This window comes from Antedon bifida, chromosome 3 (genome assembly GCF_963402885.1).
Source record: "Antedon bifida chromosome 3, ecAntBifi1.1, whole genome shotgun sequence".
Lineage (NCBI taxonomy): Eukaryota > Metazoa > Echinodermata > Crinoidea > Comatulida > Antedonidae > Antedon > Antedon bifida.
The window spans coordinates 768,467-795,357 of record NC_136228.1 but is presented as its reverse complement, the minus strand read 5'-3'; the positions used below and the strand labels follow the sequence as shown (position 1 = coordinate 795,357).

The 26,891-nt window shown below is 34.1% G+C and overlaps 3 protein-coding genes across 7 annotated transcripts in view; all 3 read left to right on the top strand.

Annotated features, from left to right (window-relative positions):
• Positions 1-2,072: 2,072 nt before the first annotated feature.
• LOC144838639 (iron-sulfur cluster transfer protein NUBPL-like) lies at positions 2,073-12,727 on the top strand. 2 transcript variants are annotated; one of them, XM_078694067.1, is made up of 10 exons: positions 2,073-2,203; positions 5,050-5,185; positions 7,745-7,779; positions 7,906-7,999; positions 8,566-8,605; positions 8,761-8,851; positions 9,268-9,361; positions 10,387-10,472; positions 11,057-11,177; positions 11,385-12,727. In XM_078694067.1, the coding sequence occupies exons 1-10, from the start codon at positions 2,093-2,095 to the stop codon at positions 11,543-11,545; spliced, it is 969 nt and encodes a 322-aa protein (XP_078550193.1). In that variant the 5' UTR covers positions 2,073-2,092; the 3' UTR covers positions 11,546-12,727. The 2 variants fall into 2 exon arrangements, with proteins under 2 accessions (XP_078550193.1, XP_078550194.1); XM_078694068.1 differs by lacking the exons at positions 2,073-2,203; positions 5,050-5,185 and adding an exon at positions 6,217-6,265.
• Positions 12,728-15,752: 3,025 nt separating this feature from the next.
• On the top strand, positions 15,753-18,771 carry LOC144837332 (uncharacterized). The gene is made up of 5 exons (XM_078692385.1): positions 15,753-15,833; positions 16,279-16,302; positions 16,483-16,539; positions 16,637-16,777; positions 17,052-18,771. The coding sequence occupies exons 1-5, from the start codon at positions 15,753-15,755 to the stop codon at positions 17,100-17,102; spliced, it is 354 nt and encodes a 117-aa protein (XP_078548511.1). The 3' UTR covers positions 17,103-18,771.
• A 2,247-nt stretch (positions 18,772-21,018) lies between these two features.
• The window catches only part of LOC144837611 (FK506-binding protein 15-like), a 54,668-nt gene continuing 48,795 nt past the window's right edge, over positions 21,019-26,891 (top strand). For all 4 annotated transcript variants that reach the window (XM_078692802.1, XM_078692804.1, XM_078692803.1 and 1 more), the window contains exon 1: positions 21,019-21,148. In XM_078692802.1, the coding sequence (XP_078548928.1) occupies positions 21,087-21,148 (62 nt within the window). In that variant the 5' untranslated portion in view covers positions 21,019-21,086. The remainder of the gene's footprint in view (positions 21,149-26,891) is intronic.

The following is a 26,891-nucleotide window of genomic DNA, read 5'->3' as shown; positions in this document are numbered from 1 at the left end:
TTAGTCCTACGCGGTGAACACGCCACAAAATGAAATTTAAAAGTAACATTTTGATTTTGTTCTTTATTAGAAATTCAAATCATGTAAAGATACAATTTTCCGGGCGGGAATCTAGAAACTCCCCTCCTTTAGTTTACAAAAGTAATCTTGAAAAGAACCCCATGTGGAAAATAAGCTTATCCCTTGAATTTTTACTCTTTTTTTGTGGCTTTCGCTACATGTATTTGATCTCGTAAATTTTATGTTTAGTGGCCTCAATTTTATTGTAAAAAAGGAATTAATTATCTTCGTTACGCGTTACGTTACGTGTTGAGAAGAGAATGTATCTCTCACCGTAGTTTGGTATGCCGTTCGTTGTTATGCAAATGAGTTTGTGCAGGTGTAGTGGAAAAGATGGTATTGTTAGTCATTCGCGGTCAACGCGACCCACTGTTAAATTTTGATTTTGTTAATCAATGTTGCAACATTGGTCACCGAAATGTCCGATTCTTCATAGTAGTTGGTGTGTACTGTATGGCCGCACCGTCCCAGAATAAACATGTTTTAAACAGATAGTTTGTCTCCGATGGTTTTTGTATGGGGTTAATGGAGAGTGAAATAAGATCAAATATAGAACATTTGCAAAGATGCCGATTTCCAGACCAATTTCGAAGCTTAGACTAATTCCGCCGCCGGGCTAGGCCTTAGGCATATACGAAGTCGAGTTTTTAAAGTAGAAAACCCCACCTAAAATGTTGAAGTCGCATCTGGATAGTTGATATTTTAACATTATCATAATTATCATAGGTGACTATGTATAGTAATAAGTATAAGTAAGTGCATTTCTGGGCTCTATTTTCATTGCTCTGCCTCAACCATGGATGGGCTAGTACTGGAGACTTAATATTTAATTTTATATTTCAATGAATCACTGTGCTCCACTAGGGCCAAATTGGGTCCACTTGAGCACAATGTATCAACATACGAAAAGATATTAAAATTTAGTGACTTTATTTCTATTTTATTTTTTTATTAAACCTTATTTTGTGAGGGTGACCGCATAAAACAGCATATGCAGACAGTCAAAAACATATATGGAAAAAGAAAAACGGATGAACTATGTTAAAACAAGGCCAACAGCCATTAAGTCGCGTGCTACAATGCATAGTGATACCGGACCGACAGACAGACCGACAGACCGACAGACAGACCGACAGACAGACCGACCGACCGACATAGTGAACTATAGAGTCGCTTCCACGCGACTAAAAATATAAGAATATATAATATATATATACTTAAATACAAAATATAGCCTACAATACTATACAAAACGGTGAGTTTTTTCTTTTGGGATTAACTATTTTTTTAGAGCAGACAAATTCAGGTATGTTGGTGCTCTAGATGAAGCTGTTCTTAAAAGTTTCAGTTTTAGGGAAAGGGACGACAAATTTCCTCTCACTGACACTTCGGGTACATCGATGATTTGGAATTCTGGCAAGACGCAGGGCAAGGTATTCCGGAGCAAGACAATTTGCAGACCTGCAGGCAAGGCAGCCCAGTTGTAGATGCATGCGATCTTGGACTGTATGAAGATTTAAATGTTAGTTTGTAGTGTGAGAGGATGAGCTTTAAGGATAATGCGAAATGCTCTATTTGAATGGTCTGTATTCGGTCAATATTCGATATGATTCCCCAAACACTACATCAATAGTCAATGTGTGGGAGGATTATAGTGTTATAGAGGAGTATGGATGTGTGTTTATTAATGAAATGACCGAGCACGCGATAAGATGGAGATGGAAAATCCCAGTTTGGAACGGAGTTTATTTACATACATGAAAAGAAAAAGATAAATTTGAATCAATGTGAATGCCAAGATGTTTCTGTTTGTCATTTTGTGATATGGGTATATACGAAACGATATTAAAAGTAGTTACTTTTATTTCTATTTTATATCACTGTGCTACCCTGGTGCTAAATTGGGTCCACTTGAGCAGTTACCGTAGTACTATTTCTATTATTGAAGTTAATAAAGGCATAAATGGCGCTCCGTAGAGAAGTAGGAGTGTGTGCAGGGCGCACGTGGAATTTGGAAATCAAAGCAGATAGGATGTTATCATCATGTAGGCCTAGGCTCATTTTCGGAAGTAGTAAACAATGTTTAAAGTCATTCTTTTCTTGTATTCATAAAAAGAACTTGTCATCACATGCGAATCCTTTGGTAATAGATTTCAATGTTTACTATGTGGTTATGAATAATATTATTTTATACGACTATTCAGCGCCATCTAGAGTAAACTAGGCCTAGGCTAGGGGCCTAGGGTAGGTTTACGATGAAATCGGTCGCGTCTGAAATCGGTCGCGTTTGAAATCGGTCGCGATAAAATCAACTTCCGGTATTTTGTATGGCGCGCCGCTAGAGCTATACTTTTGATGATATCGGTCGCGTTTGAAATCGGTCGCGCTATTTTGTATGGATCGAGCGGGATGCATGCTAGAGGGGATGTACATGTTTTGTTTATATAGATTTAATTGATATTTTTTAGGAACTACGCCTAGATTATTTATGTGGATATTTTTTACTTGGTTAATAAATATTTATTATCAATCATTAAATTTTTTTTTTTTTGTATTTCACAGGTCTCGGAGAAGGACTGTGTCTTTTCAAAATGGCCATTTCTAAAACACGTTTAAATATTATATTAGGCATAATGTTATATTAGGCATATAATAATTTACCTCTATTTATATGTACTGTAATTAATATATTATTATATAGAGAATATCCGTCTGTCGTGTCTTTTATTATGCAAACAATTACGTAAAAGAGAACAATTTATTTAAAAACAATAATTTTTACAATATAGCCCGTAAAGCAAGCGTATCCATTTTTATACTTATGCATACTGTGGCAGATTATATCATATCCATGTCGTTAATAACATACTATTCGATCACCTTATTTTTATTTTTATTTTATTTCTATCCGTTATGTAGGATAATATTAAGTGTATAATGATAGGTCTTTTGTTATTTAAACTTTGACCCTTGGCTTGTGTTATTTAATTAGTTGTTTTTTTAAATTTTATTCATTGGACTTGATAATGACTCCATGATGGAGTCGAAACATCGTTCTTTTTTTAAGCGTTATTTTTCTATTATGTAGGCCTATTTATAATGATTATTGTTGAGGCAAATCACGTGTATATTTTTATTTCTAATGTTTAAAATAGTTTTTAGTAAAATGATCATTATATGCGGATGGTTAAAAGGCGAGTTACTGAAATAAACGCCTGAATAAGCCATATTGTGGAGATGCGCCTTCTATGATCGTGGAGCTGTTTCCCCTAACAATACGTTATTTTGCTGACGGGGTTTCCCCTTTTTAAAAAACATGCACTTGTTAGTGTTAAATCATGGACAAAACACGTACGATCTTTGTCCATGGCGAGGTAAAGATGACGTCTATTACTAATAACCATCGTTTGAAACGTCTATAGGCCTCCTGCATGTGTTTTTGTGAAACGATCCAATGAGCTATAGATGCTCAACGCGATTATGAGATCATGTTCATTCATTCATTCTTTATTTAGCCTTTAAAATCGAAATACATTTAAAACATAGGTAACAAAATCAAGACACGTGGAAATCTAAGGAGGCAAGGATAATCAATAATCAATTAAAATCGCTGTAGCTCACAGGCTTGCTTATCCATAATAATTCCGAATAAAGCACTGTTTCTATAATTTGACAGTATGATTTATATATAATTTACGTATATACGTCGGCGATACTATAGATTTTAATTTGAATATCTTTTATTTCTTCATTTATAATAATCATTTAATGTAAATAATTAAGTAAGTGCAACTCAGTGTCTCACATTCATACGCCGTTCGTAAATCTAAATGTTTAAATATCAGTGCAGATTACCTCTTTGAGAATCGTGTCCACCTTTATTATCCATACATTATTATACTCACATCTATCATTGTACATCATAGTCCTACTGTAGGCCGGTAGATTGATTTATAACGGCATATTATCTATATATTTTATTAATATCCTAAAACCATACGTAATTGTTTGCATAATAAAAGACACGACAGACGTATATTCTCTATATAATATATTAATTACAGTACATATAAATAGAAGAATTATATATGCCTAATATAACATTATGCCTAATATAATATTTAAACGTGTTTAGAAATGGCAATTTTGAAAAGACACAGTCCTTCTCCGAGACCTGTGAAATACAAAAAAAAAATTAATTTAATGATTGATAATAAAAATTATTAACCAAGTAAAAAATATCCACATAAATCATCTAGTTCCTAAAAAAATATCAATTAAATCTATATAAACGAAAAATGTATATCCCGCTCTAGCATGCATCCCGCTCGATCCATACAAAATAGCGCGACCGATTTCAAACGTGACCGATTTCAAATGCGACCGATATCATCAAAAGTATAGCTCTAGCGGCGCGCCATACAAAATACCGGAAGTTGATTTTATCGCGACCGATTTCAAACGCGACCGATTTCAAGCGCGACCGATTTCATCTGACACCCTAGGGTAGGCCTAGCCTAAATTATTATTTTCTTGTCACTCTTCGGCAATATTTTGGCATGTAACTAATAATTGTATTTGAGTCTAGACCTAGATCTATCGTCTGAATTCATGAAAATACTGTATCGTCGTGTATGGTCAAAAACTAGACTAGTAGGACTGGTGATGTATCCATTTGGAAAGGCTATCGGCATGGCCATGGTCAACCGTAAATATAAAAGTTTTGTATACTAGGCACTGCCAGTCGACCATGCATGAAAATTATTTTTTAATGCCATAGTTATCGGACGTTTCAACCCATCACGATTTGTTCGAGAGCTTAATTTCTCAAACTACTATCATCTAATCTCCCGAATCCATCATGTCGATTACTACAACTGGACTGATATGATCACGGGCAGCAGAATTTTAAACATTTGTTGTGAATTTCTTGCATGTGTTGATTGAGTGATTCATGATAGTTAAATAATTAATTTGTTTGCATTGTAGGGTATCCAAGGAGATAAAAGCAAAGCAAATCATTTGAAAGAAAAAGGTCTACCAAAGAAATGGCCAATTGCAGGAGTGAAGCAGGTTATACTTGTGGCTTCTGGGAAAGGTGGTGTAGGAAAATCAACAACAGCAGGTGATGGACAAGATTATTTGGGTTCAGCTACTAACAAACATGCCACACAAACCATACGTCACACAGCGCACAATACGTCGCACAGAGCACCATACGTCGCACATCGCACCATACGTCGCACATCGCACCACACGTCACACAGTGAACCACACGTCTCACATCGCACCACACGTCTCACATCGCACCACACGTCACACATTGCACCACACGTCACACATTGCACCACACGTCACACATTGCACCACACGTCACACAGCGCACCATACGTCTCACATCGCACAACACATCAACCAATGGAAACCACACGTCACACATTGCACCACACGTCACACAGCGCACCATACGTCACACTGCACACCACACGTCACACAGCGCACCACACGACACATCGAACCACACGTCTCACATTGCACCACACGTCTCACATCGCACCACACGTCACACATTGCACCACACGTCACACATTGCACCACACGTCACACATTGCACCACACAGCGCACCATACGTCTCACATCGCACAACACATCAACCAATGGAAACCACACGTCACACAGCGCACCATACGTCACACTGCACACCACACGTCACACAGCGCACCACACGACACATCAAACCACACGTCTCACATTGCACCACACGTCACATCGAACCACACATCACACAGCGCACCATACGTCACACTACACACCACACGTCACACAGCGCACCACACGACACATCGAACCACACGTCTCACATTGCACCACACGTCACACAGCGAACCACACGTCTCACAGTGCGCCACGTCACATCGCACCACAATGCTATACATACGATACTAGTCCACACACGCTAATCCTAGACACATGCACGTTTAACTCTTAAATATTCAATTTCACTCGTAAATATAATTGAACCTAACCCTCTAAATGCGCCCTTACAGTAGGTGTGTGTTGTACTATAGCTTTGAGTTGTGTTTGGTGGCATGTGGTGTTTAGCAGGACCGAACTATTTACTATTTGCATGCCATACAAGCACCTGAGACCAGGTTATACTTGTGGCTTCTGGGAAAGGTGGTGTAGGAAAATCAACAACAGCAGGTGATGGACAAGATTATTTGGGTTCAGCTACTAACAAACATGCCACACAAACCATACGTCACACAGCGCACAATACGTCGCACAGAGCACCATACGTCGCACATCGCACCATACGTCGCACATCGCACCACACGTCACACAGTGAACCACACGTCTCACATCGCACCACACGTCTCACATCGCACCACACGTCACACATTGCACCACACGTCACAAATTGCACCACACGTCACACATTGCACCACACGTCACACAGCGCACCATACGTCTCACATCGCACAACACATCAACCAATGGAAACCACACGTCACACATTGCACCACACGTCACACAGCGCACCATACGTCACACTGCACACCACACGTCACACAGCGCACCACACGACACATCGAACCACACGTCTCACATTGCACCACACGTCTCACATCGCACCACACGTCTCACATTGCACCACACGTCTCACATCGCACCACACGTCACACATTGCACCACACGTCACACATTGCACCACACGTCGCACCATACGTCTCACATCGCACAACACATCAACCAATGGAAACCACACGTCACACAGCGCACCATACGTGTTTGGTGGCATGTGGTGTTTAGCAGGACCGAACTATTTACTATTTGCATGCCATACAAGCACCTGAGACCATGTTGGCTCCCGTGGCAAAGCCACTGTTTTTTTTTTTAACCATATTTAATGAGGGTGATCCATCCAGCTATTGCTAATCATTAGGGACCCTCAGAGGTTCACAAGACAAACATATACACAAGATGCTCTACATAAACAAAGTCTTATTACAAGTCTTTGGGAGTGGAGTAATTTGGTCCTTAGAAAAAATCCTGACATGTGACGGGACTTGAACCCAGGACCCTTTGCTGTTACAATCTTGATGCTAAGAAATTATTATATTTAACTGGCCATTTATTGAGTACCGCAAGTGTACATAATTCTCACTTTATTTATAGAGTATAGTTTAAAGATGTATTGTCACCCTGAAAAATAATTGTTTACATTTTTTTTGTTGAATATGCCATTTTAATGTTACATAATAGTTATTGACTTCGACCAAAAATTGGATCGAAAAAAATGTACTTAAAATACTACTTAATTTATTTACCTGATAAAACTGGAATTTAAAGCAAAAAATGGTGAAATTGGCTGCCAGCCAAATGGATTTTTGGTTGAATTTATAATATCATGTTATTTTTAATAAGTGAAAACATTATTTTTTTCCAATTTTTTTTCTACGGAAGTTTCACTTTATTAAAACTAAAAAATAAATAGCCTACTCAAAGTCTGATTTAATTAATCTTAATTTTTCATGTTTTTGGGGGACAATACATCTTTTAACAAAAATAAAAGTAATACTGTATACTGCAAAAAATACTAATAAATAGTAAATAAGTGCACATCCCTTGATAACAATACATATCGAATTGATAAATATTTATATTGATTTATTTTTATAGTCAATCTTGCTCTTGGTATAGCTGCAAATAACAAGGTATGTAAACACATTTAAGTAATAATAGTACACAGTCTTCCAAACCAATGTTCATACTGTGAGAGAGTTTATCCTTGCAATACTGTAGGATCTTTGTAATGTGTGTGCATTGTTTCTTCTTTATAGTCCGCCTCTGTTGGTCTCCTAGATGCTGATATTTATGGACCTTCAATTCCAAGAATGATGAACTTAAGTGGTCAGCAACCCGAGTTAACAAACAGTATGCTTACTTTTTATTTGTTAAATATTTAATAAAATTGAAGATGGTCAAACAAGTGAAATATTATGTTATTATTTATTGCACTGCATATTAATTAGTAACATCTTGTTCTCTGTTTTATGTGATTTTATTCTTTTTTACTGTTTGTGCGACTATGTTTTTAGACAATTTTAATGTGTGTACTTTCAGCCAAAGTATCAAACCCTTTATGAGTTTGACAATAAAGTTTATTGAATTGAATTGAATTGAATTGAATTAATAGCAACGATTATGATACGAGGAAAGTTTATTGCAATCTCAAATAAAAGATTTAAAATTGAAGTTTAACAAAAATAATAGCAACAATGGTGGTGTTGATGATGCACTGGGTCATGGGTTCAAATCTTGTCAGATTTCAGGATTGTTTTCATATTTCAAGAGGTGGAGTGGAGGAGGACAGCGACTTTCACTCTTTGGAAATATGTTGTTACAGTAAATAGTGTTATGGAAAATTGTCTGTTGTCAGTAGTTATTGTACCATGCATCATAGTATGTAAATTTAAATAAATTCAATTTTTTTTTTTCAGAAAATCTCATGAGGCCATTAACCAACTTTGGGATAACCTGGTATGTTTATTTTGTATTTATATACAAAACATCTGTTTTATGTATTTTGTGGATGAACCTATTATTTTTTTTTATGTAATCACCATTTATTAGGTAAATGTTTAACACTAAGATACCTTATATATGCTAATGAATGTTTACATGTTTATATGTAGTATGTCAATGGGATTTCTGGTGGATGAGACATCACCTATTGTGTGGAGAGGTCTAATGGTGATGTCTGCTGTTGAGAAGTTGATTAGACAGGTATTGGGAAACATACATTGCTTCTGTCCTTTTTTTTCTAGGATAATTACTATACCTCCAGCATTATACTTTTAAAACTTTTCTATTGTTTTTTACCTTTTTACATATTTTCTGTTTTATAAATTAATATATAGACCAGTAATGAGGAATTGAATTATACCACACATTTCATTATTTACATTGTTATATCAGGATTATATAGTGCTAACATCAGAGCTGATATCCCCACTCCAGCCCCCACTACAGGGTGGTTTTCAAATGTAGTTTAAAACCAGTACAATTATGATCACTTTGATGACCCATGACCTGACACCCCTACCAACCCTTCTTCAGTTTTAGTCGGTCAATGTTCTGCCCAAAGCTACTGAATAAAATTATGAATTTACTTGATAACATAATAATTTGTTTGACTACAGGTGTCATGGGGCCCATTGGACTACTTGGTGGTTGACATGCCACCTGGTACAGGTGATACACAGCTATCAATTTCACAACTTATCCCAGTCGATGGTAAGTCTTCTCTCTCTCTTCCTAACGTTTTCCGTCTTCCGACATTGCGCTTTCCACAATTTGTTTCCGTTTTTTTTTCCATTCTTACTGTTTTAAAATCAAATATTTAGGCTTAAGAGTTTGCAGTTGTTTTATGAAATAGGAACCTTTCATATGTTAATACTATTAAATTATAATTAATAGTTATCTATATTATAATAGCCATAGTGCTGAGACCTTTCTACCTAAAAGCACTGTTTGTGCTGAGGACATTTCTGATTCCCCAAGATATTTAGGCTTTGAAATGGCGTTTTCAACAGCAGAACATAAACCAATTTCTTTGAAATGGCTGAACGTGTTCAGCAATTCTCGGTCATCTATACACGTGTCAAAGATACCAGTACATAATACAGATATTGGTTAACTTTATTTACTTCTTTAATATTTTATTTAATGAGGGTGATCCATCCAGCAATTGCTGATCATTAGGGACCCTCAGAGGTTCACAAGACTAACATATACACAAGATGCTCTACATAAACAAAGTCTTATTACAAGTCTTTGGGAGTGGAGATGTAATTTTGTCCTTCCTGACATGTGACTCCAAGACCCTTGGAGTGGTAGCCAAGCATCATAACCACCAAACTACAACTCCACTCAATTGATGGATATGTTATTATTATTATATTATTGTTTCTGTAGGGTCTGTTATTGTAAGCACTCCACAAGATATTGGCTAACTTTATTTACTTCTTTAATTGATGGATATCCTTTGACTGTTTCTATAGGGTCTGTTATTGTAAGCACTCCACAAGATATTGGCTAACTTTATTTACTTCTTTAATTGATGGATATCCTTTGACTGTTTCTATAGGGTCTGTTATTGTAAGCACTCCACAAGATATTGGCTAACTTTATTTACTTCTTTAATTGATGGATATCCTTTGACTGTTTGTATAGGGTCTGTTATTGTAAGCACTCCACAAGATATTGGCTAACTTTATTTACTTCTTTAATTGATGGATATCCTTTGACTGTTTGTATAGGGTCTGTTATTGTAAGCACTCCACAAGATATTGCTTTGATGGATGCAAGACGAGGAGCAGAGATGTTTAGGAAAGTTAATATACCAGTAAGTATAATGATAAAATATTGGACATGGTTTGATACAATATAATGTTAATATACCAGTAAGTATAATGATAAAATATTGGACATGGTTTGATACAATATAATGTTAATATACCAGTAAGTATAATGATTAGGAAAAAATATTGGACACGGTTTGATACAGTATAATGTTCATGATTGATTCGGTATTGTATACACACACACAAATACAAATGATAGCATGCATTGGAAGTTACAAATATAGACGATGAAAAATAAAAAAGTTTCTGAAATAGGAAGTATCTGAATTATACAAATTTTAGGTGCTTGCTATCTAAAAGAAAAGAGACCATCCCCTCCCCTGGCCACACAGTCCCCTCGCGATCTACACTGTTGATTATGTATGTTGATCATAATAAAACTAGTAATAGAAATTGTAAGATTTATTAAGACCCTAAACAACTATTACTAATTTAAATGGTTATCTATAGCATTGTACAGAAAACCATAGGCATTCTGAATATTTGCAATAACCTCTGAATGTCCGATTTTTATGTATTCTGTCTACATTTGTATTTATTATTGTCACATGATATTGTTTTGTAGGTTTTGGGTCTGGTGCAGAACATGAGTGTATTTAACTGTCCTAAGTGTGGACACAGCACTCATATATTTGGTCATGATGGAGCAAATGTGGTAGCTAAGGAGCTGGGTCTAGATACACTAGGTAAAAATATATGTAATAAACACACGAGACCTTTAGTCAATCCATAATAAATTGTTACAACAATCTACATGAACTAAATGTCAAATGGTACTCCCTCTATGTTGCATTAGTGTAAATAATATGTCAAGTTAATAACTTGATTAAAAGTTTCAAATGTGTGTTTTTCCATTGACCATTAACAATTTTGAAATACTTTTTTTCCCTCAGTTGATATTCCTCTACATCTGAGCATAAGGCAAACGTCAGATGAAGGTGCACCGATTGTTGTGTCTGACCCTGAGAGTGACCAGGCAAAAGCATATAGGAATCTGGCCAATGAAGTGGTCAGGAGGTTACCAGAATACAAAGACCCTTTATGTAAGAGGTGACAATAGTTAGGGTAGCAAGATAGGTCTATTTTTTGTTTTCACTATCCGACTGGGCTAGTAATCTATAAATATACAGTACAGCTATTACTTACTTCTCCGATTATAATAATCACCACCATTAATAGAATTAATTAAATAATCCAATAACCCATAACCCACCGTGTACACCGTGACTGGGGCAAAAAACATGTGGGACAGCGTTTTGTTCTACCTCGAGCAGTCCTCAATCGCCTTCCAGATCTTAACTATTGATAATTACTATGGAGTGGACGGGCCTTGCCTTTTCATGTGATCAAAACATGTTGATACTGGCAGTATCCTGTTTTGCTAGAAGTTGGCCAACCCATGTGAGTGGGAAATTTCTATTTTGCAATAATTTGCCATCAAATTAAAGAAACTTTGAGATGATACAATGTTTATTTTGATTTTCAATTTACAATATGGCCCTTGCCGGAAGGTGATCGTATAATATTTTTAGTTTGTACTGTTTGCACTAGACTCTGGCTAGGAAAAATAAATATGTGTAACTGCTGTATTGACAATAATAGGATAGGCCAACAATTACATACAAAACAACAAAGTTTCAGTATTGTTTACAATTTCGAACATTGTTTCCCTTGATAGATGGTAACAATGGGGTAAATAACACATATAAGAAGCGTGGCAAATCAATGCTTCTTGTAGGATCGCGAAAAAAAACAATACATCTCATGGAATCACGATCAAACACAACACCTCGTAGCCACACATAGCCACAAAGCTGAAACGTGGGGAACGTTGCTGTAAATATTTAGCTGTACTAGCATCATTTTAGCTTAAACTATTGTTGCAATGGCTTGTACATGATGTTGCGTCTGCTGGTACATGCTGGCTTTAATACAAATATATGAAATGTGCATTTTACATTTCATTCTGTTAGTATACTTCTTTCAATGAATTTGTCTCCTTTTCCCCTCTGTTCTTTTCTTATCTTTATTATATTATGTTAATATTATTATTATTTTAGAAGATTTATTTATATTGAATTAAATTGAATAGGTGTGGCTTATTAATTTAAACATTAAACACACAAGTATTTTTAATTAATGGATTTCAAACCAATCTGAATTTAAATCACTTGCTTTTAATATTTATATTGTACAGTACATGTTGATATTGGTGATTAAAAATAATATGAATTCAGTTCTGTAGTTAAAGTCTGGTCAATTTTTCTTAATTTTGTATAATACCAGGCGATTTCTGCTTGTCTGTCGGTTTTAAATTAGTTTTCTGGCAGTTTACAGCTCCAATGAATGAGTAGTGAGTAATTATACATATTGATATTCCCCCTTTGTTTCATAATTTCTTAACATTTTTTTTTTAGTTTTCACATTAAAAAAAAGCACTTTCTTTAAAACACATTGTTCATTTTTGTACATTTTAACCAAATATTTATATCTGAAATCCATGCAGGTACCCAAGTTTTAAGTAAAACTTGTGACTTTATCTAATATAAAATGTTGACTATTATAATAGTTTGTAGTTCCCTGGCTATAATTTCACCCACCTTGCATGTGATATTTGTCTGAATGTGGGAGGTGGGACTATGGTGGGAATCCCAACATGTATGAACCGAAAGTGATGATCATTCTGCAAAGTGACATCTGTTATTTCAACAATTTGCCTATGATCCAATAATAGCCTGTCTAAACCTAAATTCCTGTGTAGAAATTATACTTTAATTGAGAATTCAAATTGAAGGGAACAACCTAAACTGTAGTTTAAGGCCTACACTATGCTAGCAAACAGTCCAGGCCCAGTTCATTGACACTACCATAACGCAAAGAGTTGATCATGTTTTCAATTTGATGACCTAGATCGACATAAACTTGTGCAAGTTTCTCCAATGCTCGAGCTATAAATATTTAATGTAGTTAGAGGGTGAACGATAATAACAAGCATATCTTGTAGTAACAATTATGTTGAAACAAAAAAGATAGCATTTGTTTGTATTCAACTTTATGATAACCAATGTCTTTTAAATCAGCTGAATTCAGAGAAATTACTATTATTTTTGGTGGGGATTTTTTTTTTTAAATCCAACTACTGAAGGCTAGGTCTAACTGTCCAAATGTCAAAATTATATCCTGCGACTTTACCCAGGGAAATGCTTATATATGAAAGTGAAGTAAAGGTGGGGGTAGGGTACCCGAGGTGGGACTGTACTCAAGGTTTGTAAATTCAAACCATCATTTATACTTAACTACCAGTAACCTGTGCTCCACACAGTCTTTTTCTGCCTTAATATGTGGTTATATACCAATTATTTATTTATTTATTCATAATATTTAACCAGGGTGGCCCAATCAGTCAAAAAGACTGGTCTCCCAATTCGCATGGGATGAGTAAGTATAGTAAAAGCGCACTTCTCCCTGACATTATTAAAAAAATATTTAAAAAATTGTCGAGAATAAAACTGTTTACGACCATTGATTTTGTTATACACAAAGTATTTCTTCACTTTGAAATATCTGTAAGCTAAAAAATGAAAGCAATACTGGATATGAAACTTTATTGTGTTACCGTATTTATTTGAATAAACCCCCTGCTTTGAATAAGTGCCTCTCCCGAATAAACTCCCCATAGAACATTATTCTATTCCCCGCCACATGCATATACACACATGTATTACAACATATATCTATTTGAAGTAGAATTGATTGATTGACATGATCTACAATTTACCTAGCATTTTTATACAATTTTTACCATATTTTATCACTCCTCGATATTAATTGTGTTAATCACATCGCTCCAGGCGTTTATTCAAATAAATATGGTAAGACTTTACGAAAATAAAAGACGCTAAAGCAAAAATTGTGCTGTGTGAATAATCTGTGTGCAATCAGAAAGTGACAACGTGCATGCACATGACGAATAGGAGGGCAAGAAGTAGATGAGAGACATGCAGGTTGAACTCTGTCAATCAGTCGGCAGTTTAAAACATTTCAATGATAAAATATACTATATATAGTATTGTATAATAAATAATAAATATAAATATTGGAATAATAAAACTACAGCTGCTTGAAAACACAAAAAAAGTGCACATGGTGATCTTGGTGAATTAGATGATGCGCGTGGACACTAACGAAAAAATATAAAATACCAAACCATATATTTTTGGTGTTTTTTTGGTGTATTATCTGATGATATATTGCTCACACTTGTTGATTAATTAAAGACCAGTTGAATTCGCTTTGTTTGTGTGTGTTTATTTTTATTCATTTACATTTTTTTTATTTCAATGGTTTTAGATATTTTGCATTTATTTTTATGATACGTTTATTAACCTTTTTGCTTAAGTTGTGGTCTAGTTTTGAATTGTTGCTTTAAGCGGTTATACTTATTATTTAAGTCACAGCCGTGATATACAAAATACATTATGTTCCAAGGATAGGTGTAATTAATTAAAACTTCAAAGACGTGATCAGTCGAAACATGGCTGCTAAGACGTCAAATTACTGTTTTGCCTTTTTTTACTGTTTATCCTTATAATTAAAAAAAAGCGCTATAGCCTATTGTGTGCGGCCCGTCGAGAAACATCAGTGTGCCAAATGTGAGCACGTACAATTCAGCATTTTATTATGTGATAACTTTATGCTCTATCTACAGTACTCGAAATTTAAATAAAATTGTAGTGTCATTTTAGTCTTTAACCCCATATTCATGATATAGTTTATAAATCCAAATGTAAGTACTGAAAAATGACAATGCTGTAGGTACAGTGACTGGATCTCAATGGAGATACAAACAAAATAAGCAAAAAGATAAATAAAAGATAAAGTAAAACAGCCAGAAAGAAATTGCAGAGCTTTCAGATATGATAGTACAGTATATGAATATAATAGGGCTTTCTTTTATAATATACATAATGCATATTATACATAGTGAATATTATAAAGCATTATTATGCTTCAATGCACCTTATTACGCCTAGAAGGTAATTTTATCAAAAGTCAATCAATGAGATGCTTGCTGAATGCTGTACATTCATGTATTCTGTATTGTTTGTGGTTTTTTTTTCCATTTATTCTCTACCTTATTTAACTTACCCTTGATGCTGTTTTGCCATAGCTTGTGTGCCTCTCCGTTTGTATCAAACAATTTTTGTGTACTGCTATATCGTTTTTCTGTTGACCTCAAAGGTCACCCAATCAAATACGTCATGACTATAACATATAACTCGACGGTTCCGGTTGTTTGTCCTTTTGCACACAGCCAGGCAGTCGGAAAGCACGTGCAAAGAGTAAGTCATTTCAATTGCATTCTTAATTTTGATATTTACGCAGAAAAACAAATTTTGTTGTTTATTATTGTGTTGTATTATCTTGTAAAGTACATATATATTATAAACCTATTATATTTGTAATGAAACAAGTCCATGTATTGTGTAACTATTGCCGTAGGCTCTGCTAAGTACTATTCATAGTATTGTAATCGTGTAGGCCTACCATTCATGCGGTAGAAGTCAAGTGTTTCAAAGCAATTTTAATCGTACATGTACTGTAGGCCTACCATTCATGCGATGGAATTCAAGCTTTTCAAAGAAATTTTAATCGTACATATAGGCCTACCATTCATGCGGTGGAAGTCAATCTTTTCAAAGGAATTGTAATCGTACATGTAGGCCTATACCATGCATATGGTTGTCACCAAAAATATTAAACATGATCTATTTCCTTCCTTTTCAGGTGAAAATGGCCAGTAAATGTTTGGTAAGTAATGTAGTAATGGCCAAATTGTTCAGTTAATACATTATTAAATATGTAGATTGTCTTGGGTTATTTAACAGTATGTACACATGCATGACGATTTTTTGTCTAAAAATCTTATGAAGTTTTTAAACAAAGCAAACATAGGTGGATGTTATTTTATTTTATTTATTTATCCATTAGGGAAAACTGCTATGTAGTGCTGTATTTGATTCTGCGAAATGTTTGGTACCAAAAGGGGTAAGTAATTATAACATATCGTTATAAATTGCTCATTTAGTCCACTGAAAGAAACCAGTGTACGAGTGCGGATATTATTGTAGTATTATTATTTCAGATAAGATTTCAACAACAAACAGAAGTTCGTAACAATGTGACTTTAAAGTTGGGGAGCGTAGTGCATTTATCAGCTCAACAACAGTTCAGCGGACACGTTATGTTAGAGGCATGCGATAAGGGTCATGAAAGTAAAACCTGTGTAAGTAATTTTGGCAGTGAAATCTGGCCCTGGGCTTTTCCTCTTTTATTTTTTATTACAAGAGACTGTCTATTGCATAAAAAGAAATTATTTATGAGCAAGAAATAATCATTAAAATTCGTCTAAAGAAAACTATTAGCAATTGTTTAGGGGCCGTAAAGCATACATGACCGCAAGTTGACCCACGACACCCAGAAAGCATGCTACTTGGTACCTTCTTGACAAATGATAATCATTTTCAATTATATAATATTTTGCCTTTTTTGAATTTCAGATAATGGAGGTACTTAAACATATGACTGAACTGCCAGATGATGTTTATTAGTCTGATGCACACTGTTACTGATAAAGCGATATTTACATTAAAACTGACCACATCATTTGATTTCCGATCCCAGTTAGAAAAGATCAACCTACTCTCCATAAGTGTTGTTGCCGGCCTTGATGTTCTTGATGAATCAACCAAAATCGGTATCCACACTCTTGTTGGTTCCAGAATGGACTATTGAAATAGTTTATTATCAGGAATTGATGCAACTCTGCTCAACCAACTTCAGAACATGTACTGCTGCACAACTAATTCTAAAAAAAACGCAAATATGATCCAATCAGCTCAGATCTTGTTTCATTACATTGGCCTACGGTTAAACAATGCATAGAACTCAAGATCCTCACGCTCACCTACAAAGCCATCCATAAACAATCACCGCAATATCTTTCATTGCTCGTCTCCTTCCAGAACACTCGCAGAAATCTTCGTCATTTATCCATATCTTCACCTTAACTATTCCAACCAAGAACACGCAGACATACATTTGCTGACCGGTCATTCTCTTGCATAGCTTTAAGGTGGAATACTCTTTACACTCCCTACAAAAGACAGTTATCATTAGGCTATTTTCTGCTCTACAGAGAGCAGATGGCCTAATTATTGTTTTATCAATGTACCAATTGTGGGAATATATTTCCACTAGTAAAAAATATGAAACAAGCGCTTCTAATTTGTAATTTTATATTTTTATACTATTAATTGTCAAACCTGATATAAAATAAAAAAGATCTTTACCATTGGGGGATAGTTCAAATAACACAGTAAAATCTCTATTCTTGTGTACACAAATATTGTAAATAAAGAGGCATTTTTAAAAAACTATGAAAAATAAATGGTGTGGTAACAAATGTTATCATATGACTAAATTTAGGTAATACAACTTCTATTTTATGTTTCTAGTATTTTTATTCAACTTAAGAGTTTTATTTTCCTGCTATAGCAAAAATTATCCACCGTATATCCACCATCTTTTTTCACCTTCTGGGGAGTCACCAGATGTAGTGTATGCATGCGCACATTGCGTAATCTGCCTGATGCGCGTACTGCTCAAGGTCTTTTGCTCTAGTGTTTTCCTACCAACGACACCTTGTTGTTTATTACTAGTTGTTTCATTAAACTCATTGTTATATTATACTCATCGTGTGTTAATTTGTCACGAACCTAAGGTAAAGAGTATTCCACCTTAAAGCTATGCAAGAGAATGACCGGTCAGCAAATGTATGTCTGCGTGTTCTTGGTTGGAATAGTTAAGGTGAAGATATGGATAAATGACGACGATACACAACACAACAACACCAGACATGTTATTACATTAAGTTAAACTACATATCTACTGAAAAAAAGTATTCCTGGTTATTAATAGCAGAATTTTGCCAAATGTTGTATTTGACCATTTTAGGGGAAATTCATGTTTTTTTTCATCTTGATTTCTATTACAAATAATTGATTTATGTACAATTAACCAGACAGTATATTTAAAATTCATGCCTGTACCTGAGCTTTAAGTTTGGGTATCTTTAGAACTTATACAAAATCAGTTTACATAATAAAGAAGCTTACATATTTGTCTACGTATGTAGCTGCATTTTCTGTCATATCGTTACTTTGAATTATGCATAATTTTGTATTAATTATTATCTAGTAAATCTAGTAAAGGAATCTATTTGGGTCAATAACGTATCTAATTGCATAAATAAAGTCAGTTAAAGTGCTCTTAGTTTGTCTTCTGATTATTTTAGTGTAATGATACCAAACCTAGTTGTTAAAAATACAAGTTTTTGTCCAACACCAATCTTGTCCAGGTAACAATTTAAATGAATGTCGACATAAATGTCTATAACTAAATTCAATAAAAAAAAAAACTGTGTGAAATAATTAAAAATGCTATAAGTAATAAGTAATCATTTCTGGGCCAAACCATAGTAATCCGGAAAAAGTTTCCATTAAAAGTAAACAATTATTACCTAATCAAACAGTGCCCTCATATCATAGAATGTTTACCCTTCTAAAACTGTTTATATATCTAGGCCTAGGCCCTAGCTGCAGGATGCAGAAAACAAACAAAGGGTACGTTCACACGTCCGCGTAAGAATGGCGTGGCTTACGCAAGCGGTAAGGTAATCCACGGATTAAAATGCTCAGGTTGTTCGTTATATTAATGAATGGCGTTAAACAAAGAAGTCCAACTATCATTTACGTTTTAAAAGTTAAACCATTGGTTCCTTTTTAGATTTTACACTGTCTTGATGACCATCTTTTGTTTTTTTTTAACCATTTCTTGAAATATAGTAAGTACTTGATTTCTAAATCAATTCATTCCCGAAAAACACTCTGCTTTTTGCCATTATTTACTTTTATTTCACCCTAAGCCATTCATGCGCTTTTAATCGAAGAGCAGGGAGTAGCTAAATAGCTTGTTTTTATATCCGCAATAACATTTACAGTAAAAAAACAAGAACTAATTGGTAAATATTTTGAAATAAGGTCAAAATCATTCAAGCGTCGCTGGAGTTAGCTCCGTGGCGTTAGTTAATTTGGGGTATGAGCTGTCGTGGAGCACAGTGATATTAGTAAAATAGAAATAAGTCACTTAATTTTAATATCTTTTCGTATGTTATTACTCTGTGCTCAAGTGGACCCAATTTGGAGCCAGTGGAGCACAGTGATATAAAATAGAAATAAGTCACTGAATTTTAATATCTTTTCGTATTTTAATACACTGTGCTCAAGTGGACCCAATTTGGAGCCAGTGTAGCACAGTGATATAAAATAGAAACAAGCCACGCCACTGAATTTTAATATCTTTTCTTATGTTCACTGTGCTCAAGTGGACCCAATTTGGAGCCGGTGTAGCACAGTGATATAACATAGAAACAAGCCACTGAATTTTAATATCTTTTTGTATGTTAATACACTGTGCTCAAGTTGAACCAATTTGGCGGCATGGGAGCATAGTGATATAAAATAGAAAAAAAAGTCACTAAATTTTAATATCTTTTCGTATGTTAATACACTGTGCTCAAGTGGACTCAATTTGGCGCCAGTGTAGCACAGTGATATAAAATAGAAACAAGCCACTGAATTTTAATATCTTTTCGTATGTTAATACACTGTGCTCAAGTGGACTCAATTTGGCGCCAGTGTAGCACAGTGATATAAAATAGAAACAAGCCACTAAATTTTAATATCTTTTCGTATGTTAATACACTGTGCTCAAGTGGACTCAATTTGGCGCCAGTGTAGCACAGTGATATAAAATAGAAACAAGCCACTGAATTTTAATATCTTTTCGTATGTTAATACAGAGTCCAATTATCATAAATAAATATTTTCTATTTTAGTGATTGTCAATATTGTATGTAATATTTGTCATTATATATTTACATCAACCTTAAAGATGTATTGTCCCCCTGAAAACTAATTTTTCAATTTGTTGTTGTTGAATATGCCATTTTAATGTCACATAATTATTCTTCATATTTCATGTTTTTGGGGTTTTTAAGGTTCTGAAGATTTATTGTAATTAGTAGTAATAATCATTTGCTTTATTTACTGTATTTGTTTCGTTTTCCGGTATATCTTGATTGGTTTTAATAATGTAGTTTATCTGTTATATGGATCTGATTTGATTATTAGTATAGATATTTATATAACAGATAAACTACATTCAATAAAATAACATTTAGTTTAGCAATTTAGTATGTCTATCTATCTATTATTATTAAATAAAGGGAGTTAGCAAATTGGTTTATAGCATTTTCCAGTTTTGTTAATAATTTTTGTTTCCTCAATTTCTGTTTGTAAATGTAAATATGAGGAACAAACTGGCGACCATTTTATTTGTCAACATTTTGTCTACAAACACAAAATCACGTGAGTGCTATGGGTTTTTCTCACCAGCCAGCTAGATAAACAACCCGGAAGAATTTTATTTAAAATCAGTAATATAAAGTCACAAATCAGTATCAAAGGTTTACAATGTTTAGTGGAGGAGTGGATGATGAAGATGGATCAGAATTTGGTTCTACAATGTCTTCTGGGTGAGTATCAAAACTAGCTTAGGCCTAGCCTAGCTAGGCCTAGGCTAGGTAGGTGAATTCTCCTTTATTTAGTAAGCCCTAGTCCCTAACCTCACTAAACAAGATACTCTAGAGGCTAGCCCAGCTAGGCTAGGCCTAGCCTATGTCGTTGGTAATTAAACCTGATTATATTAGTTAGTGATTACACCATTTTTACAAATACTAGGCCTAGACTAGAATACAGTAATCTAATAATAATAATAATTGATACGGGCCTGTTTTGTAGCAAGCTAGGCTAGGCCTAGGCCTAGTAGTAGTAGGCCTAGCCCTGGCTATCTACACTACAAATCCATTATATTAACTATAATCAAAATATCTAGCTGATGCATAGAAACTCCAACAAGATGAACCAAAGTTGATGTATTCTGTGCAGTTATTTAATGTATAATTAATATTTCTCTGTCTGTGTAGCTAATTTAATAAGGATTTTTTTCATTTTTTTGTTAACCATTTCTGAAACAAGATTTCTAGCTTAAAAAGATCATCTTCTGCTTTTCAGTATAATTTAACTTTTATTTTAGTTGATGTACATGTTGTTTAACAGAACTAAGACATTGCAAGGGCAATTAATGCACGTCAATTGTACGACCCACTGTACGACCCCCGGGAGAGGTGCGTTATGGGTGCGTCTTTTACAAACATTGACGCAGGGGTGCATCAAAAAACCTACAGTAGATGGTACGTCACATCAATGAACAATGGTGTGTCAATGTCCGCCACTTTACCACCCACCATATCTTAAAAAACATGGTCACAGTGTGTCAAAATGGGTGCGTCATGGTCACCTAAAAGTAATTAGTCATATTTTTTATGCACAGATGCGTCATGGTATTCATAAGGTATGACGCACATCGGACAAATGACCTCTCCCGGGGGTCGTATAGTGGGTCATACATTTGACAAGTGCATAATTGTTAGACCTTGGTATTTTTGTGGGGGATGGGCGAAATTCTGTGATCACACAATAACCTAAACAGACTTGTATGCATGTGTAATTTTTGTTGTGTATTATGAGGTATATTCGGCTGTTTGGGTTGTTTCGAACTTCCTGCAAAGGATCTTCTCTACTCGGAATGAAACAACAAACAGTTTAGAGAAGTTACTGTACTAACTGTATTTTAATTGTCATAATGTATTGTAATTAATAAAAATATTAAACTTTATCAGGTTATTTTAACTTTTTATGAAACATTTTTTTTGTTAAATTTTAATTATCTTGTTTCCCCATTTTAACATTTTATGAAATTATGCACATTATAAATTAATAAATTATTTAATAACTTTAGATCCTCAAAACAGTAATTTTTTTCCCATGGTATTTATGTTTTATCTTGTTTGCTGCCCTCTAGACTCAGTTGTTAAGATTCACTGGTTGCTTAATCTATAAAGTTAGTTTACAAACTGATCATTTTTTAATATAACCACCAGGTACAATATTATCATTATAATAACATTTTTTTCTTCTCTTACAATCAATATGATATATTCAGGGTAGCTGATACTATAAATACTCATAAAACAATTTAATTTTTTTAATTTGGTTTACATGAGCTGACACAATTCTACGACCCCGGAACCTTAATCATTAACAGAAACAGGGAATTTTGGAAGTAAATAAATATAAACTATTTCAAATTTATTTAGATGTTTTTTAAAACATCAAACTATTAATTAAACATCCAGTTTTTAAGTACTAAACAATTTAGTTTTTTAACAAATAAAATGATGACGTGAGTATAAACCGGTATCCTGTTAGATATAATATTTCCTCGTTAGATTGTTAGTCACATGACCTACGTTAGCATAGACATATGACTCGGATAGTCCAGACAGTTTTTTTGTACAATACCTGGTTATCTTTTAGATATTATTATTGGATTCATTTACAATCACGGTAAAAATGTAAGTAAATATTTCATATTATATTATATCAAGTGAAATTTGAATGAATCTTAATACAAAATTTAATTTTAATATTTTTATTACTTTGAAATTATTATATTTCTTTTTTCATAAGGACTGAAATGACGAGAATAATTTTTTTAAATTCGATTTTAAACCCAACTTTACGGGACACAAGAAAAATAATTAGGCAGAAAGAATGTAATTTAAGCTTAATATAAAATGATATTTATTGACTGTCTGGGGCGGATTGCTATAAAACAGTCTTAACTGATGGTCAAACTCCCTGTTTATAGCCGGCTTTATCAGATAGATGGTCTTACTAAAGCTATCCCTTTTAGACGATTGCTAGTATAAAACAGTCTTAACTGATGGTCAAACTCCCTGATTACAGCCGGCTTTATCAGATAGACGGTCTTACTAAAGCCATCCCTTTTAGACGATTGCTATAAAACAGTCTCAGCTAAGACAGCGTACAGTAATAAATTGAGGGCGTACTCTACGCGTAGAATACCAAATAAGGTAATGTTTGTCACGCTTGTTCAATCACAATCATAACAGTACGTACATTTCTACGCGAGAAAACCTATTCTAGGCCTATAAGAATACGATCGCCTTTATTACTTGATTTAACACTTAAAACTCGTTCAATTGGTTGTCTTTCACAATCAATAATATTATTAATAAGCAACAAAAAGAGAAGTTTAATACTGTTTTAAGACTCCTGCGAGTAGGCTTTAATTTTTAAAGCCGCTTTACAGGTTAGACTGCGGTAAAGCAATGGTTTATAATAAAGACTACATTACGGCTAAGCTCTAAGACCGTTTACAAACTGCTTATTAAAAACCTTCCTTGGCCTTTCCACAAGACAAGACTATTTTAAAAATAAATAAATATTGCATTAACAATATACAATATAGAAATTGTTTATTGTACTGTGTCTGTCACGCTTTATATCTGTTGTTATTAGGGCACATAATGTGAAAGTATTCATGGTACTGTCTTACTCATTGCTGCTGTAAATGGCAGAGGATACACTTCATTAAAGCTTATTACTTGTAACTTCCTCAGGGTTTTAAGATATTTCCAAAATCAGACCCTCTTAGCCTCGTCCATGGGTACATTAAGATATAGTAGTGAAAATAGTAACCTTAAATAAAGGAACAACAAAGTAAATTAGGCCATCTTAGCCTCGTCCATGGGCATTATAGTAAGACATGGTGAACATAATAACTTAGTACCACAAGGAACTATGAAATAGACCCTCTTAGCCATTGTTAACATACTAATCTTTACCATAAGGAACTGCAAAATAAATAGTCCTGTCCATGGGCACATTAAGACATGCTGAACGTACGAAATTTTATCACAAGGAATTGCGAAAAAATGAAACCTTCTTAGCCTCGTCCATGGGCACATTATGACATTGTGAACATACAACCTTTATCATAAGGAATTGCGAAAAAATGAGACCTTCTTAGCCTTTTCCATGGGCACATTACAACATAATATTAGTGGGCATACCAACCTTATCGCAAGGAACTGCGAAATATATGAGAAATCAAGCCATCTCAGCCTCGTCCATGGGCACATTAAGATATAATAATAATATAGTATACAGTAACCTTTACCACAAGGAACTTTTCTTCTGATCATCCCTCAAAACATTTTTGCTTGTAAAAGATACAATAGTTTACAAAATTCTTTTTAAAGTGTAGCGAATACATATTACAAGTGTATGTATTATTATTAAATGAAGAGAGATAAAATAGAAGATTATAGAAGATCCCCTGCTTCACAATAAAATGTTTTCCTCCCAGAGTGGGTGGCAGACTCCATGATGAGAAGCCACTGAAATTTATTTCAATACATTATAAAAACATAGGTCAATTAAAATACAGAACTAGAATCAAACCAATTAAATATATATATATATTAATAAGTTTACTAACCCTCTGCTTAATTTGCATATTCAAATTAGTAATTTAGATGTAGATTTTATCAAACTGATTCATTTGCATATTCAAATTATTTCTAGATTATATCAAACCTCATGTGTATCATCAGGAACTGTTCATGCTATTTCTTTTTCAGATATTTTGTGGAATGGTTGATAGGTTTAACTTAGTTTCTAACAAAATGACGTCAAACAGCTAAGGTAGTTTCCTGCGTATCGTTACGTTCAATTGCACTGTCAAGTCGATAGAGCTGTTATAATTTTTAAGTTTCTCTAATTGAAATAGTAGTTTTTTTTCCATTGTATGGACGTGTAACATTTTTAGCACGATTGATTTCCGTATACTTAGTGGAAATAAGAGCTTTTAAATAAAACAATGTCGGTGCTGACTGCCAGCCGACCCATTTCAATCAATTGCTCGACATCTCAATGTAGCAGTATGACTTCTTCTAGTCTTCCGACTTCTCGTAGTCTTCCGGATTCTCCTACTAAGATGGACGTTATTGTGAATGGCAATGCAGATTTAGAAGAATCCAAGGATCTTTCTGTTGAACAGAATAAAATTAATGAAGTTGTAAACAACAAGAATAATGAAGAGATAAATGAAGACGGCAAGATGAAGAAAAGGGAAAGACGATCAGTTCGGTAAGGTAGAAATGGATGCATTAAAAAGTACCACTTTCATTTGGAAATTTTGATTCTCAATAGTTGATAATCTACAGTATTTATTAGTTTGAATAGGAACCATGATTTTCCCCATCAAAACTAATTTAGCGCAAATTCTGGGTGAGTGGGATGCCGTCGCAATGATGTGATTTATCATTATGGTCGGAGCAGTTGTAACTGCCTATTTTAGCTCTAATATTTTATGAATGTAGCAGTTACTATCCTTAAATGTCAAAATGTCATTCTAACTTACTTCTTCGTAAGAGTCCTAAAGATTTCTTCTTATAGATGTTCTACCATATTCCATGGGATTGAATAAAAAAACCTAAGTTTTTAACTTACTGAAGTTTATAAATTTGTGCTTGTCATCATTGAATATTATACAGTACAGTAGTAAACCTTCAATTTCACTTTTACCTTCGTGATTCAAATAAATTGAGATGATCTTGCAATAGATACAGCTGTATGATATTATTTAATAATGAGATTGAAAACATAAACAATGCACAAAAGGATAATTGGTTATTCTCTTGTAGCCTTGGATTAAAATGAAAAGTTACAATGTGTATATCACCGCACAAAAATCACCTTGCCGCATACAACTTTTTTAATGGCCCTTTGGTGTTTCGGTGGAATCTTGGTAGTCAATATATATAGTACACGTCCGGATAGAGATAATAGTAGATCATGTAGTATTGTATTATTGGATGCATGCACGAACGTGATGCCTAAATTTGATCAAATGCTTATTTCAACTGTACTACAGAAGACAGTTGTAGAATCATTAATGTCACTGGGCCTTTCATGTTAGCAATTCTTTTCTTCCTCAGTTTTGTACAGTGGATCAGCACTACACATGACAACAGCACTCAATCAAGAGTGTATACAAGTTAAAAAGGGATATTACTTTAATATATACGGCCTAGTTTCTTGCTTTGCCGTTAAATATAATAAACCTAATCTCTTTATATAACATATTTACACTTTCGCATCTGTTCCGTTTAAATTCAAGTTCCGTTTCAGATTTCAGGTCTGCTTTAAGTTTTTGGAAGTTCTTATAAATCTACGCTAGTCATGGTTGGCTGATCATTAATGTTCTGTTATGCTGCCATGTATAGAAACCATCTATTTGGTAATTAAACAACAACAAAAACTTCGACCATTCCCAAATAAGTTTTC

Coding starts and splice junctions, on each gene's coding strand:
- LOC144837332 (XM_078692385.1), top strand. CDS start 15,753: ATGACTATAACATATAACTCGACGGTTCCGGTTGTTTGTCCTTTTGCA. Junction 15,834..16,278: donor TCGGAAAGCACGTGCAAAGA/GTAAGTCATTTC, acceptor CTTCCTTTTCAG/GTGAAAATGGCCAGTAAATG. Junction 16,540..16,636: donor AATGTTTGGTACCAAAAGGG/GTAAGTAATTAT, acceptor TTATTATTTCAG/ATAAGATTTCAACAACAAAC.
- LOC144838639 (XM_078694067.1), top strand. CDS start 2,093: ATGTTATCATCATGTAGGCCTAGGCTCATTTTCGGAAGTAGTAAACAA. Junction 2,204..5,049: donor CATCACATGCGAATCCTTTG/GTAATAGATTTC, acceptor TTTGCATTGTAG/GGTATCCAAGGAGATAAAAG. Junction 7,780..7,905: donor GTATAGCTGCAAATAACAAG/GTATGTAAACAC, acceptor TCTTCTTTATAG/TCCGCCTCTGTTGGTCTCCT.